This window comes from Callospermophilus lateralis, chromosome 10, assembly GCF_048772815.1.
Source record: "Callospermophilus lateralis isolate mCalLat2 chromosome 10, mCalLat2.hap1, whole genome shotgun sequence".
Taxonomy (NCBI): domain Eukaryota; kingdom Metazoa; phylum Chordata; class Mammalia; order Rodentia; family Sciuridae; genus Callospermophilus; species Callospermophilus lateralis.
The window spans coordinates 53374477-53391652 of record NC_135314.1 but is presented as its reverse complement, the minus strand read 5'-3'; the positions used below and the strand labels follow the sequence as shown (position 1 = coordinate 53391652).

General features: G+C 34.4%; 1 protein-coding gene across 5 annotated transcripts in view; it reads right to left on the bottom strand.

The window, feature by feature from the left end:
- The window catches only part of Lmln (leishmanolysin like peptidase), a 70203-nt gene that overhangs the window by 47418 nt on the left and 5609 nt on the right, over window positions 1-17176 (bottom strand). For all 5 annotated transcript variants that reach the window (XR_013092475.1, XR_013092476.1, XR_013092477.1 and 2 more), the window contains exons 2-7: window positions 11929-12026; window positions 10913-10943; window positions 9441-9523; window positions 8809-8926; window positions 4614-4792; window positions 190-295 (exon numbers count right to left, since the gene is read on the bottom strand). Coding sequence is in view for 2 of the 5 variants with exons in the window: in XM_076868016.2 (XP_076724131.1) it covers window positions 190-295; window positions 4614-4792; window positions 8809-8926; window positions 9441-9523; window positions 10913-10943; window positions 11929-12026 (615 nt within the window). In the remaining 3 variants the exon portion in view is untranslated. The remainder of the gene's footprint in view (window positions 1-189; window positions 296-4613; window positions 4793-8808; window positions 8927-9440; window positions 9524-10912; window positions 10944-11928; window positions 12027-17176) is intronic.

The following is a 17176-nucleotide window of genomic DNA, read 5'->3' as shown; positions in this document are numbered from 1 at the left end:
ATAGAAAAATTCAACCTACTCATTATCCTATCATTAAAAATTCTTTATTAGCTGAGACCTAATTAATCAGGTTTTACTGAACAAAAATGTAAGAATTCACATAATCTTAAATTTTAAAATATGCAACAAAATAAGAACACAATAAGCAGAAAATTAAAGCATGAAGGAAAGAATAGGTAACAGCTTTACCAGGGCATGAATAATCTCATGTTTCACTGTGGACAGCATCCCAATAAACTCCTGAGGCTGGGTAGAGATCATATTTGGACACAGGTTAGCATATCCTGCTATTGGCCTGTTAAAATAGACATCGAATTTTTATTATATTCCAGAACAATATTTATTACTATACTTACTAATCTATGATTCTCTATGAAAAACTGTTCAAGGACAGAAAAACCTTTATTTAATATTCAATATAATTTTTTGAAATCTTTAAAAAAAATTTTAGTTATAGATGGATACAATATCTTTTTTTTTTTTTTTTTGATGCTGGGGATTGAACCTAGGGCCTTGTGCAAGCAATGCAAGTACCCTACCAACTGAGCTATATCACCAGCCCCTAGATGGACACAATATATTTATTTTATTTATTTATTTTTTAGGGTGTTGTGGATCAAACCCAGTGCCTCATATATGTAAGTACGTGCTCTGTCACTGAGCTACAACCCCAGCCCTTCAATGTAATTTTGTGGCTAACTTTCACTATCTTTTACTCTCAAGACATGTACCCTTTGCTTTCTTATGGCATGACAAAGGAAAATCTATTTCCATAAAAGGATATATGGCCAATTAATTATATATCAGTGTAAATTAAAATATGTAATACCAAAAAAGGAATAAACTAAAAAATGTACATTCTAGTATTATTTCATTGTAAAACCCGTATTTGATTTTTAGCATTTCCCTATATTTTCAGGTATAGAGACAACTAAGTAGACAGGGAAAACAGATATATAATGGGGCAATAAACCATTCAGGTTGCTGAAAATTGCTCAGCCTTTCTTAATTTCCATCTTTCCTTTTCTTCTGCTGCCAAAATGCCTACATTCACATACATACTTTTACCTTCCCATCATCTTCTTTCAAGTTGTACACACTATAGAATCTACAGAATTCTACATTCTCTCTGTGTGCCTAGAACTGGAGAATTCAGGACCACACTAGGACCCAGGGTGATTAAATCACTTCTACCATGTACCTACTTGTCTTTCAAAAGCTATGGTAAACAGACAATGCTAAGGAACATGAAGATTCTTCTACATTTTTTTTCCTAACATTTACCACAGAAAAACTACAAACCTCACCAATTATATTTCCTTATTTATAAAGAAGATACACTTTATTTAAATAAAAATGCAGTACATTTCTTTATACTTGATAGCAACAGACTTAGAAAAAGTGCGAAGATAAATTACTTATCAAAACATTGCACGGTGACTTCTAAAATATAAAATATGTCATTGCTAGGCTTAAAAGTCTTCAGGGACTTCCTTTTTATTTTTGCTTTTTGCACTCTAGTATTGCACCTAGGGATGCTCTACCACTGAGCCACATCCTCAGCCCTGTTTATTTTTTAAGACAGGGTCTCACTAAGTTGCTGCGACTGGCCTCAAGCTTGCAATTCTCCTGCCTCAGCCTCCCAAGTCACTGGGATTACAGGCATGAGCCATCACATGTGGCTACTTCATGGACCTCTCACAGCACTTAAAATAAGTAATAGTTCTGTCTGCCTCTTCTAACACAGTGTCCACTGAAGTGACCTCTGACAGCAAAATGTATACATGCTTTTTCCTAACATAAGTTTTTTTCTCCAACCTCTTTACTTGGATAAAGCCTATCGATGTTCAGGTCAAAGCTAAAATTTCACTTATTCAAGAGGCTTTCCTTGCTCAACTGAATGAAATGTATCTTCTCCTTTTACTCCCTTTTACAACATCCTGTACAAAGTATTTTTCTATAAAGTATAATATTTTAAATCACATATCTACAATTAAAATTTAAACAAATACCTGTCTTCTTCTGAAATCTGTAAATTCCATGAGGTGGGTGCACATGTGTATTTTGTTCACCTCGTCTGCTGGCAATATATTAGACATTCAAATAATAATGGAATGAATTCATGAAATACACCAGTTTTGAAGGAAGATTCCTTCAAAAAGATTCAAAAAAGAAATACTGGAGACATTGTACTGCTCATTCTATAAATATCAATACTATTCTCAGAAAAAAACAAAATCTTTCCCTAGATATGAGTAGTTTCATAGTCATGGTACAAAGAACATTTATTCTTTTAGCTACTCATTCATACCAAACAAACCAAACATTAAGGTGCTGTAAATAAATATAGCTATAAATAAACATAACAATGACAATGAAACACATCTCTCACTTAAGGGGATTCTCCTTTGTGTGACTCCTATGCTGGGTTCTCTCACCAGAAGACAACTAGACATTTTTGGTACTTTCCACATTATGAGATGCTGAACTGAGATTAACTAACTTAGACTCAATCCAGGATTTCATCTTTCTTCTCACTTCTCCAGGGATGTCTTTCTTATTCTAATACATAAGGTTCATTTTAATGGGTCTTTTAGAAAAGTAATAAAAACTCATTGTCAAAAGGTATACATAACGCAACATAATATTGGAATGTACAAAGAAAAAAGTGAATATTACCTGTTTTATACCCTACACTTACTAAATTCCATCAACAATATTATGTGCATCCATTTTATGGTAACTAGTCATCCTGGTTTGCCCAGGACTGAGGGGTTCCTGGAATGTGAGACTTTCAGTGTTAACAAATGATACTACCAGGGCAGTCCTAGACAAACTGGGATGACTAGTAATCCTATTTCTGACTTTTTCCTTAGCACATTCAAATACATACATAGATTTTTATTAAACAAATATGGACTCGTATTAGGTATTCTCCTTTGCAATCTTATTTTGACCCTTTCTAATAAGTTCAAAATAAGATTTTGTGTGCATTTGATACGTATAGCTTAGTTAAAGTTAAAATAAAAATATGATTTTGCAGCACTCCTTTTGGGAAAGTATACTTCTCAAAGATATCCACTTTTCTTAAATATCTCATTTTATCAAGTAACTTATTCATTTAATACTTTAACTAGCAAATTTCATAGCTATTAAGACATCATTCATAATTATAAGTTATAAATTTAAAGGCATCTCCTCAAGGAAAAAAGAATACTAGCATATACATAATCTGCAAAAACGGTACTTTCTTCTACAGCAACATACTCAATAGTTGATACTTAGCTTTCTCAACATTCAGTCTAAAGACTTGAATTGATTTCACCAGTCAACAATTACATCTTATCACACTAAGAGACTGCTTTTCATAATGCATTTACTTTTACTTCCTTAAGTACCTTTAAGATTGACAATACAAACCAGGCACAGCGGCATACATCTATAATCTCAGTAACTTTGGAGACTGAGACAAGAGGATGGCAAGTTCAAAACCAGACTGGGCAACTTAGCAAGGCCCTAAGCAACTTAGCAAGACCCTGTCTCAAAATAGAAAATTAACAGGGGATGTGGTAAGTGGTAAAATGCCTCTGGGTTTAATCCCCAGTGGCAAAAAAAAAAATCAAAAAGATTGACACTACAATTCTGAAGCATATACCAGCATTTTCTTCGTATTGTCTACATGATTCAACTAAGTTTTCTAATTTTTCTTCAAGTAAATTACACCAATAGAAAAAAAAATGGCTCTTTATGTTGGAGTCAATAAATGGATGTTTTGCACCACAGCAATGGTCCTTACATGAACATGAATTAGACACATTACCCTCTATTAAATTTGAGAATGTCTATATAGTCAATTCTGAGACATGCATCAGTTTCTACTGTTTTTTTAATGTTTTTAGTTGTAATTGGACACAATACCTTTATTTTGTTTATCTAGTTTTTTTTTGTTTTTTGTTTTTTTGTGGTGCTAAGGATCAAACCCAGTGACTCATGCATGCTAGGCAAGAGCTCTACCACTGAGCCACAACTCCAGTCCAGTTTCTACTGCTTTTTTTTAACTGATTTGCTTGATGTATGACAGGCAATCTTCTGTATATATACTAACTTTTCATTTCAAGGCTAGGCTGCTTCCCCATGAAAATTTTTTAAAAATCATTTGTAAAAAACAAAGAAGTTTCTGAATTGTTAAGTGATTATTTAGCTAAGTGCAGCATATGTAACAAATGATACGACAATTAACTTATTCTCAATTAACAACTGAATTGTTTCTTTACAGAAGTATTCACCTGGAAAGAAAATTCTCTTGACAATACACTTTTTCTTTGGAGTTTATGGGTAAAAAAGATAGGATCAGAATGAAAGAGGAGTGGAGAAGAAAAAGTCAAATGAGTTTTTCACTATTCTTCATTCTGACCAGAAAACTTCTATTACCAATATGAATAACAGTCCTACCACAGAGGAAGAGGGGGCACCCTTTAAACCCAGGCAGCATGTTATTTCTTACTACTAGAGGCAATTGTCAAATGTAAAATTCCTGTAATGGTAACAATAAAAATATGGTTTAAGAGTTCCCTGATTAGATCTTATAAAATAAATCTCAAAGAAACCTTTACCTGTCCATTTTTGCTTCCTGCTGACAATAGGCTGCATAAGAGATGATGTTTTCATGGCGGCATCTCTCAGTGGCCAGAGCACCAACATAAAGGACAAAGTCTGCATCTTGGACACCCTCTTGATCCAGCATACCCACTGCTCCACAGGGCCACTTACCCCCTCGGCAAACCCTACATTGCTGCACCAGTAGGGATGAACAGAAAAATCAGACCAGAGACGTGGGTAGCTAAAGAGACAAAACTTAAGAGTGAATCCAGTATATATCTAAATATGGTATGATTTATTTTATAAAGGCCAAAAAACTAGTATGCAGAAAAGATAGAAATTAAAAAGGTTTCAAAACCCTAAAACTTAGTGATGAAACTTCCAGGGCTGGGGATGTGGCTCAGGCGGTAGCGCGTTCCCCTGGCATGCGTGTGGCCCGGGTTCGATCCTCAGCACCACATACAAAAACAAAGATGTTGTGTCCGCCAAAAAAAAAAATAAATAAATATTTAAATTCTCTCTCTCTCTCTCTCTTAAAAAAAAAAAAAAAAAGAAACTTCCATATACTTTTTTTTGGGGGGAGGGGGTGATTGGGATTGAACTCAGAGTCTCAACATGCTAAATGCTCTACCACTGAACAATGTCCTATACACAATTTTTACAACTTTCTTTGAGGCTATAGTTATTTCAAAATTAATTAATAAAAAACCTTTTAGTTAATGGAAATATATTTCCTATTGTAAAGAAATCCATGTATCTTATTTAAAAATTTTGATAATATAAAACCATACAAAGAAAAAATTAAAGTCATCCATGATTATTACCCTTGTTTCTAGTTTTCTTTTTTCACCCCTCTCAGTAGTAAGAGACTTGTTTCTAGTATTTTCTAGGCAAATCTTACTTTGACTCTTCAAATTGCAATTAGAAAAAAATCAGTAATTTTTTTAGGTTAAGCTATGCTTGCAGAAAGAAGAAAAAACAAAAACAAAAGACCCAGACACTCCCATTTCACTTAATAGAAAATATATGTTATTTACTCTTGCTTCTATAACATATCTTTATAATTTTAAAATTCAATTATTTTAACCTATTAGTAGCTGGTATTACAAAAAGTTTACAATTTTAAGCTTCTTTCTCATGATTATCTACTTAATTAAAAAAAATCAGAACTTTCAAGAAGTAGGAAGTAGAACTTGGAAGAACCAAGAAAATTAAAAGCAATGAACAAACTCTTAGAAAAAAAAATAATGAAATTAGTCTTAAAATATCTAGGAAGTGCCTTGGCGAAAGAGATAGGGATACAATCAACAATCTGTTTAAAATTTTAAACATGTCCCTAAAGCTCCTTGTGCACTCAAGAAATTTGAAACAGTTAAGTAAAACTGAGTAAGCAAATTGTAGGTGCCAACCTGTACAATTGTACAGGTGCCTTCACTTAGCTTCAAATACCTTAAGAAAAAAATTCCAAAGGAATCTAATCTAAAATATATGGTCTTCCTTCTATTTACTTACAATATAAACAAATACACATACTTTTTTCATTGGTGTATTACAATTATACATAAAATGGGATTTACTGTGACATATTCATACATGCATATAGCCTAATTTGATCAATTTTATTCGCCAGTTCTTCCTCTTTTCCCCTCCCCTCAGATCCCCTATCTCTACACTACTGATGTCCCTTCTATTTTCACGCGATTCCCTTTATTTCTCTGTAGCTTCAGCTTATAAAACATTTGACTCTTGGCTTTCTGAGTCTGGCTTATACAAATTTATTTAGTGTGATATTCTCCAGATCTATTGATTTATCACCAAAGGCACAATTTTATTCTTTTTTATGGCTGAATAGAACTCCATTGTGAATAGATACATTTTCTTTAACTATTCATCTGTTGATGACATCTATGCTAGTTCCCTAACTAGGCTCTTGTGAATTGCACTGCTATACACATTATGTATTGTTATGGTATGCTGATTCCAGTTCTTTTGGATAAGTCTTGAGGAATGGAATAGCTGGGTCATATATTGGTTCCTTACCTAGTCTCCTGAGGAATTGCTCTACTGATTTCCACAATGGTCATAATAATTTACGGTCTCACCAACAATTTATGTGTTCCTTTCTCCCCACATCCTCTCCAGTGTTTTTTGTTATTTCCATTCTTGAGGGTTGCCATTCTAATTGGGATGGGATGAAATTTCAGGTAGTTTTGATTTTTATTTCCCTGAATGCTAAAAATGTTGAACATTTTTCATATATTTTGGCCATTTGGCTTACTTCTTTTTTTTAATATATTTTTTTTTTAGTTGCGAGTGGATTTTTTATTTTATTTCTTTATTTATATGTGGTGCTAAGGATCGAACCCGGGGCCTCACACATGCCAGACAAGAGCTCTACCACTGAGCCACAACCCCAGTCCCTGGCTTACTTCTTTTGAGAATGTCTGTTTTGTTCTTTTGCCCACTTATTGACTAAGTTATTTGTGCTCTTGGTATTTTAAGTTTTTTGAATTCTTCATATACTCTGGGATATCCTCTGTTCAGAGAGTAACTAGCAAACTCCCATTCTGTAGGCTCTTAATTGTTTCCTTTGATGTGCAGAAACTTTTAAATTTGATGCCATTCCACTTATTCTTTGTTTTAATTCTTTTTGTATTTTTTTTATACCAGGGATTGAACTCAGGGGCACTTGACTACTGAGCCACATGTCCAGATCTATTTTGTATTTTTTTATTTAGAGACAGGGTCTCAATGAGTTGCTTAGTGCCTTGCCTGTTGCTGAGGCTGCCTTTCAACTTGCAATTCTCCTGTCTCAGCCTACCAAGCCGCTGGGACTACACAGGCATGTGCCTCTGCACCCGGCCTTTTTGTTTTAATTCTTGTGCTTCAGAAATCTTATTAAGAAAATCAGTGCTTGTGCCTATTTGTTGGAGTGTTGACCCTGTTTTTCTAAGTTATCTGGTCTAATTCCTAGGTCTTTCATCCATTTTGAGCAGTGTAAGAGATAGGGGTCTAATTTCATTCTATAAATGGCTACTCAGTTCTCCTGGCACAATTTATTTAAAAAGGCTATCTTTTTTCTACCTTATGTTTTTTGGCATCTTTGTCAAAGATGAGATGACTGTGGCTTCTGTGTGGGTTGTCTGTGTGTCTTCTGTTCTCTTCTACTGGTCTTCATGTCTGTTTTTATGCTGTATGTAGTTTTTGTTACTAAAGCTGTGTAGTTACCATTAGTTCTTAAAGGAAACCACTAACATTTTGATTTTTGTACAGATTTTTTAACATACACATTCCTCTAGACTATTTCATAATTTTTAACTTATGTATATCTGTATTTTTCAATAAAACACATTGATAATTTTTTTTCATTTAAGAGCTTAAATATCTTTTCAAGTTAGTAATAGAGATCTACTTTGTTCTAAAACAACTGCATAGTATTCCATTATATGGTTATAACATAACTTACATATGTATACTTATCGTTTTACAAAGAACACCCTTGAACACACAGAAGATAGTTAATACTCTTTTTTTTTTTTTTTCCTTGAGACAGTGTCTCACTGTGTTGCTCCAGCTAGTCTCAAATTCATAATCTCAAGCAATCCTCCTGCCTCAGCTGGAGCTACAGGTATGTGCCATTGTGCCCACATAGTTATTAGTACTTTTGGAATAAATGTGTAAGTTGGGTTGAAGCATATCTTAAGGGATATCAAATTGCCCTTTTAAAAAAACCGAGGTAAGCCAGATGCGGTGGCGCACACCTGTAATCCCAGTGGCTCAGGAGGCTGAGGCAGGAGGATTATGAATTCAAAGCCAGCCTCAGCAATTTAGCAAGGCAATAAGCAACTGGCTAGTGGTTGAGCACCCTTGGGTTCAATGTTCAGTACAAAAAAAAAAAAAAAACTTGAGGTAAGTATATAAGTGCTCAAAGGTGTTCTGGAAAATAAGGATAAAGTTCTAAGCTAAACTGATTCAGCACTTCAGAGACAAATGGGGAAGAAAACAAATGAAAGTAAATGTCATTAAATGCACTTGAAAAGCAATGAAAAAACAGAATCAGCATATCTAACTATTATACTTTTGGTAGAAAAATAAACTTACTAAAGCTCTATATTTGAATCTATAAAAATTTCCCACTGAAAAGATTCAAATGTGCTCCCATGGTTAGACTACAGAGTAAAAAACATTGCTAAAAGAAGGGTGAATTACCTGGAGATGTTCCTCAGGCACAATAACTGGTCCACACTTTGTATGTGGTGCACATTCACCAGTACAGTATCTATGAGGATCATTTTCTTTCCGCAGGTATTGGTTTGTTGCACATTGTCTTTGGTACATTTGTATATGAAAGTTTAAATACAAAAAAAAAAATAATAAAAGTAAGAAAGAATAGTTCACAACAGTTAAAAACAATGCAATAAACTAGTAAGTGCTATGTTACTTCACTAGTAACCTTATTAGGTTACTGTTTAAGTTACAAAAATAGGCTAAGAAGGAATTCTAGTTCTGTGGGGAATCCCCCTGATCTGGGTTTTCAAGTACCTAAATACTTTTATGAAGTCAATACTGTGGCCATGTGAAGGAGAGATGAAGGGGGTTTGGGGAACAGAGGACCATACCACCCTTGGAAAAGATTCTGTAGACTACCTCATTATGGAAAATTAGAGAAAGAATAATTATCCAGCAGGTGCTTTTTCATTCTTTTTATATATGTTGCAGTTTGGTCTGTAAGAACAATATAATAAAATATTCTAGTATAAATCTTATACATTGCCATGCTGGTAGAATGAGGAGTGCAGAGTACTAAATGAAGAAAACAACCAGTGTTTAATGTTACCTACCTGCTAAGTAAGATAGTGCCAGCAGGTCTACGAACCTGAAAAGTCTTCTCTAAATACGAAATAGCTTGCGGGAAAAGTTTGTTCTAAATAATAGGTAGAAGGAAAAAAAAAAAAATAAGAATTATAGTCAAGGGATAAATTATAGTTAAATAAGTAAGCACAGTATATTAATGACTGAGGGGACAAGAAAGAAAACCCTTACAATTCTGGAATACAGATCCTAGTCCAAGGTTGTGTGGCAGTGCATAAGCAAAGAGTGAACCTAGGTGGAAAGAAATTTCCTTGTTCTCTAGTTGAATTTGGGAAGAGAGAACTAGGCAGAAACTTCTTTCCCTACTTTCATTTAAATAAAAAATTAGAAAATATAAATCTTAATTATTAATCCAGATAACTTCAAGTTTAAGACTGATTTAGACTCTCTCAGGAGCAGATTATGTTAAAAAAAATCTTAAGTTTAAACTCACTAATTTCTCTATCCTATAGTGAATTGGTTTAATGTGTGTATGTGTGTATGACTTTCACATCAGTTAAAAATCTGATGAAGTTTGCATATTTATAAACAACTTTGGCATATCACACTATCAGGTCAATTAATCTTCAGAAGAATGAACATTCCCAGGGGCTGAGAATGTGGCTCAAGTGGTAGTATGCTCGCCTGGCATGTGCAGATCGCTGGGTTCGATCCTCAGCACCACAGAAAAATAAAATAAAGATGTTGTGTCCACCAAAAACTAAATATTAAAAAAAAAAAAGAATGAACATTCCCACAAAGAGAAAAGTGTATTCAACGTTTTTGAAAAGTTGTCGTTTTCACCCTACCCCAGCATGCCTCGTTCCCAAAAACTTGAGCAAGAAGTACAAAAGGAGAAGACTGATTTAATATCAATTATAAAATAAGGCAACTAATTTCATGCCAAATACTGACAAAATCTCATTGAGGATGTAACAAAAACTACTTGGTAAAATGATAAATATATTCACTACCAACATCTTTTATTTAATCATTCATAAAAGTCCTGGGTTTTTAAAAAATATTTATTTTTTAGTTTTAGGTGGACACATATCTTTATTTTAATTTTTATGTGGTACTGAGGATTGAAACCAGTTCCTTACACATGCTAGGCAAGCGCTCTACCTGAGCCACAACCCCAGACCTTTATATATTTTATATATTTATATATTTTATGGGAGAGTGGGGCAGGAGAACTGCAAGTTGGAAGTCAGCAGCAACTTGGCAGTACCTTGTCTCGAAAAAATAATAAAAAGGGATGGGGTATAGTACAGTTGTAGCTTGCTCCCGAGTTCAATTCCCAGGACTGGGGGGAAAAAAAATACATATATACACACACACACACACACACACACACACACGCACACACACACACACACACATACACACACACACATACACACACACACACACACATAATTTTAATTTTAAATGTCCTAATTCATAAGTATTTATTACATACCTTTACAAGGTATCTTTTCTCAGGGAGCAACCTGAAAATAATGACATAAAACATAAGAACTCCCACTCTTGAGGCAAAGCACTCTCATTTGTTCAGATTCCATCTGTCAAGAGCCCCAAGGAACGCTGTGTGGAAATAGTATCTGTCTCCAAAAATCTCCCATTTACCACAGTGAGTATTTGAGGATCATTCTGTGCCAAACCACAGGGCTAAGTATGATCACATGTTATCTCATTCATCTGAGAATGTTAAGTATAGGGAAAGACAAACTACTTCTAATAGTTCTTCATAAACTACTATGGACTCATAATTCATCTGTTTTCTGATACTTCTTAGATTACATAAAATCTGTTTGTTTAATAATTTGGCAAACTTTCTTATAGTTTATGTTAGTATTTTCTCCAATTACTTATTGGCAAAAGCCTTCCAGATCTATTATTGATAACATGCAGGAAGATTCATATTTGTTCTGATTAAGGTATTTAATCATTTCCTATGGTCTTTGGCTTTTCAGCTAAAAACATATTCTGCTTAATTCCATCTTTTTTTTTTTTTTTTTAAAGAGAGAGTGAGAGAGGGAGAGAGAGAGAGAATTTTAATATTTATTTATTTTTTTAGTTATCGGCGGACACAACATATCTTTGCTTTGTATGTGGTGCTGATGATCGAACCTGGGTCGCACGCATACCAGGCGAGCGCACTACCGCTTGAGCCACATCCCCAGCCCTTAATTCCATCTTTTATAAATACACATATATATATTTAGTTGTAGATGGATTAAACACCTTTATTTTATTTATTTATTTTTTTTGGTGCTGAACCCAGTGCTTTCACACATCCTAGGCAAATGCTCTACTACTGAACCACAACCCCAGCCCCTGCTTAATTCCATCTTAAAACTACACTAGTGTTTTTTAAAGTTTGAGCTATGAACTTTATTACTTCAGGCAACAGAAGAAAATATCTTTAATATTTAGATTAACAATAAAAAGATGACAAAATACTAGTGTACTTACTCTTCAATACTTTTATCATAGATAGTCTTAATTCTTAAGTGTTCATCAACATCTCTCTTTACAACATGATTTGTCTTAAGATGAACCTTATTTATGACCTAGAAAAAGAAATAGTTTTGAAAAACAATTTTTAGAAGACGTACATTTTTTCTTTATTGAGGTAGTATTTATATATAATAAAATATACCAATTTTGTTAGCTAACTGAGATCCAAACTTAAAAATCAATAACCAAACTTCAAATTTATACTTAGTAAAAAAGTCCCTTAGCTCATCCTCCATGATTTCAGCATTCATAACCTCAAATATCTCCCAAGCAACTTCTATCATCTGGAAGAATACTATGAACTTGCATCACATGAATAAATTGTTATGGTAATGCCAGCTGCCAAAAAGGTCTGAGTTTCTCTGCTGCTTATCTAGTTTCCTACTATATTTCTTACTGGAATTTTGTGTGTTCAGAAAATGATAGGAAGACACTAAAAGTATCTTAAATTATTCTAAAAAGAGGATAAAAACTTCCAGGTGTTTCACTTGGAATTTTTTCTCATTTCATAATTTCTTAAAGGAAGGAATAAAAGAGAAGAAAGGTCTCAGCAGTATCAAAACTTGATGCAACTCTTAGCCAGACATAGTGGTAAATGCCTGTGATCCCAGTGACTCAGGAGGCTGAGGCAGGAGGATTGCAAATTCAAGGCCAGCCTTAGAAACCTAGTGAAACACAAAGCAAGTTAGCAAGACCCTGTCTCATAAAATAAAAAAAAAACAGAAATTTTTTAAAAAGGGCTTGGGATGTGGTTCAGTGGTTAAGCAACCCTGGGTACAATCCCTGGCACCAAAGAATAAATAAATTAAAAAAAAAAAACTTAATGAAATTTTTAAAATACAGGAAAAAAATGTGTCAGTTAAACTAAAAGTAAGCTGTATGCTACTCCATTCTTTTAACTCTAAGGATGAACAATCACATATTGTTTATGAGGGTTTATAGAAAAGACAATGGAATTTTATGTTTCATAGGAAACAGCCCTACTATACGCCTTTGATCCAATAATATATAACAACTCATAGGTTATATTGCCTGCACTACTGGCCTGATACCTTGCCTCTAAGCTCTTCTCCCTTTCATTCCATTCCAACCCACATCTCCAGATAACAGACTGTTTTTTCCTTCAGTGCTAGGGATGATCCCAGGGGCTTGCATATGCTAGGCAAGTGGTGCAGCACTGAGGGATGGCCCCAGTCCCAGACTGTTTTATGGCTAGTAAAAAGTCATCAGAAATGTCTAAGCACAGCAAAGGAATATGGTATTTCCAACTGGATTTTAAGAAACCTACAGGCTAAAATTCTTATATTGATATATCAAAGATCTCTAGAAGCCAGTGGTTAAAGATCCAGAGTCTAGAATTAAATTTCTGGGGCTTCATTCTTGGCTCCACTATGTACTAACTCTGTGATCTTAGGCAAGTTACCCAACTTTTCTGTGATCAAATTTCTTGTGTGTAAATAGTATAAGATAATACACATAAATGTGACTGACATAAAATAAATGCTCAAAAAATGTTCACTATTATATTTTCATTAAGACTATTTCTTCCACCTTTCTCTTCACTACTTATGTCTGGAGAAACTAAACTATTTGGTTTCTGAACACAAATTGTGATTCCTTGCCTCCTCATTTGCACTGCTGTTTCTCATGCTTGCTTATGCTTTTCCCTCCTTGGAATGGTCTTTCCTCCTCTTCATAAATTAGAACCCTCCGCCTCCAGCAAGAAGATTGTAGCATGAAATCCCTGAAACATTCCTCAAATCCTCTCTGATAGAAATGATATCACCTTCGGGCTGGGGTTGTGGCTAAGTGGTAGAGCTCAACCTAGAATGATCAAGGCCCTGGGTTCAATCCTCAGCACCACATAAAAATAAGTAAGAACAATAAAGGTATTGTGTCCAACTACAACTAAAAAATAAATTTTAAAAAAAAGAAATGATCTCACCTTCCTTTAACTTCAACAGTATCACTTTCATAGAACATCATTAGATTTTATAATTAACTGTATACTTTTCTAAACTACTGTACAATCAATCCATAGTGCCCAAAACACAAACATATTCAGTCAACCTTCAAAAACTAAAAACACAAAGAAAATGGAACATAATATTCTTTCTTCAGAATGAGTTAAACTATAAACCAATAACACTAATAAAATTAATGTGAAAAATTGATAAAGTAGTATAAAATCTTTAAAATATTTCTTTTAGCTGAATGTGGTGATGCATGCCTATAATCCCAGCTACTAAAGAGGCTAAGGTAGGAGGATTGCAAGTTCCAGGCCAGCCTGGGCAACTTGGCAAGACCTGTCTTGAAATAAAATTCTTTAAAAAGGGTATGTAGCTCAGTGCCGCAGTCTGGCTGGGCATAATTCACGAGCCACTTATCAAGCAGAAACTAACTTTATTTTTAGAACACAGGATGGACCACACAAGCTCTTCAGGAATTCCCTCAGAGCCCAACTGCCACCACTGGCTTCCCACAAGCCTCTCAACCCCGCAACTCCTCCTGCTCTTGAGGCCGATTGGCTGGGTCATGTGGGCAGAGCCAAAAAAGTCCCCCAGTGAGCAGCTCCATGGTCTGAAAGGGCGGGGAAACAGCCCAATGAGCATCACCGCAGAGGAGCCAATCAGCTGGCAGCTGGAAGTTTGCTGGGGCCACTGTGAGCCAATCATCAGCTGGCAGCTGTTAGTTTGCTGGGGCCCCTTCCGCTGTGGCTCTCAACAGCTCAGGAGTACAGTACTCCTAGCATGTGTGAGGCCATAGGTTTCATTCCTAGTACCACAGCACAAACAACAATAAAAAAATTCTTTTGCATCCATAATATATTAAAAATGAAAGATGACTTAAGATTCAAAAAATTAAACAAAGAGCCAAAACTAACAAATTTATTTATTTATTTTTGGGTGCTGTGAATGGAACCCAGGGTTTTATGCATGCTAGAAAGATCCTCTACTACTGGGCTACAGCTACAGCCTACATTAATTAATTGAAACATATATTTTTGGGCTGCGGCTGTAGTTCAGTGTTAAGAGTGCTTGCCTAGCATATATGAGGCACTGGGTTTGGTCCTTGGCATCACATAAAAATAAGTAAAATAAAGGTATTAAGTCCATTTACAACTAAAAATATTTTTAAAAAAAACATATTAAATGCTTTCATATGCAAAGCATTGTTATAGGCACTTGGATTCAAATATAAACTGTACAATCCTTGACCTAAAGGTAATGAAGGGCAAATAAATCCAATAATTATTAAAATAAAATAAATAAAGATCACAGAAGGAGGGTACTTAAGTTAAAGAAACATAATAAGGAGATGCTCCAGGGAGGTGATATTTGAGAAAAGATCTGAAAGAACAAAACAGGAATTAATATCTCTAAATTTAAATGCAATAGACAACATGAAAAGTACAAAATCAGAGATATGAAGCACTGCAGTAATCTGTAGAAGTAGACATTAAGAACCGCTGGCTTCCAGAAATGGAATGGTAGCTTGATATCATCTCCCTGCAGAGAACACATTATAAAATAGGGACAAAATATTTTTTTAAAATACTATTTGAAAGTACTGAAACAAACAAAAATAACCAAAACCCAAACAAACAACTAAAAACCAGACATAACTTAGAAAAATCCACCCTTGGAATACAGAAATAATATCTCTGAGATTTGCCGAAAGCACTTCACATTCTGTGTCTCTTGGAGTGGCAAAAAAGGCAGAGCTTTACTGGCTTGTGTTAGACTTACAGCAAAGTGTTCAGAGACTAGAGCACTGGAAAGTTAGAAAAAGATTTGAAAGCAATGAGAGAAAAAAAACACATTCTATACAGGAGGGGAAGAAAAATACAAATGGTATTGACTTATTATCAAGAACAATGGAGACAATGAAAGACAATGAAACAATTGTTAAAGGGCTAAAGGACAGATTGAACATATAAATCTATAGCCAATGAAACAGCAAAAACGAAAAGAAAGCTAGTCATTTCGGGATATACCTATAATCCTAGCTACTCAGGAGATTAAAGGGAAAAGGAATGCAAATTTGAGGCCTACCATCACAACATAGCAAGACCCCAAATTAAAAAAAAAAAAAAAAAAAGTGAAGGGGAATTCATTCAGAAAAATGCAAATAGAAAATTCATCACCAGCAGACATATACTACAGAAAACATTAAAGGAAGTTTTTCACAGTATTTGTTAATGAAAATGATAGTAGATGTTAACATGGTTCTGGAGGAAGGAATAAGGCCACTGGAAATGGTAAATATACAAGAGACATAAAAGACTACTAAGCAGAAGAGTTAATAGCAGAAATGAGACTGTTCTTTATAAAGGCCTGCTTGCAAAATTGACCTTCCACTAGCATCTGGGAATTTGAATGGCAAGCTGTTCTCTATGCTGATCTAAAACTTCCTTAAATGATAAGGGTGGTTCTCTCTAATTAAAGTGCTTGTACACAAAAGTGGTGAACAATTCCTCATTTCCAGGAGTCTGAAATTTCAGTGGCTAAAATAATCTCTACATAATCATCTCTACATAATCATCCCTACATACCCAACCTCCAATAAAATCCCTGGACCCCAAGGCTCAGATGAGCTTTACTGGTAGTGAGCACTTTGTGCATAATGATAGAATTCACTGATGAAAGAATTAAGCACAGTCTATGTGAACCTTCTTGGAGAGGACTTTAAAACTCTTTGCTGGTTTACTCCAGTCTTTGAATCATAATCCTTTATGCTTGGCTGATTTTGCTTTACGTTCTTTCACTGAAATAAATCTTAAATGTGAACATGATTTTATGCTGAGTCCAGTGAGCACATCACCAAATCTGCAGTGGTCTTGGGAACCTCAATACAATTATACACATATTTCTTATATTTTCAGTTCTTTACAGGTATAAAAATATTTAAAGGAAAAAATATAAAGTTGTAATCATGAGGCTTACATGTAGTTACAACAACATAAAAAAATCTGTAATAACATAAAAATAAATAAATAAAATAAAGAGATTGTGTCCAGTTACAACTAAGAAATGAATATTAAAATTTTTTTAAAATGATGTTTATAATATATTTATATAGTTACAATAATATCAGAAAGATTAGGGATTAAACTAGGCATGGTGGCTCAGGCCTGTAATCCAAGAGACTCAGGAGACTCAGGCAGAAAAATCACAAATTCAAAGCCAGTAGTGAGGCTCTA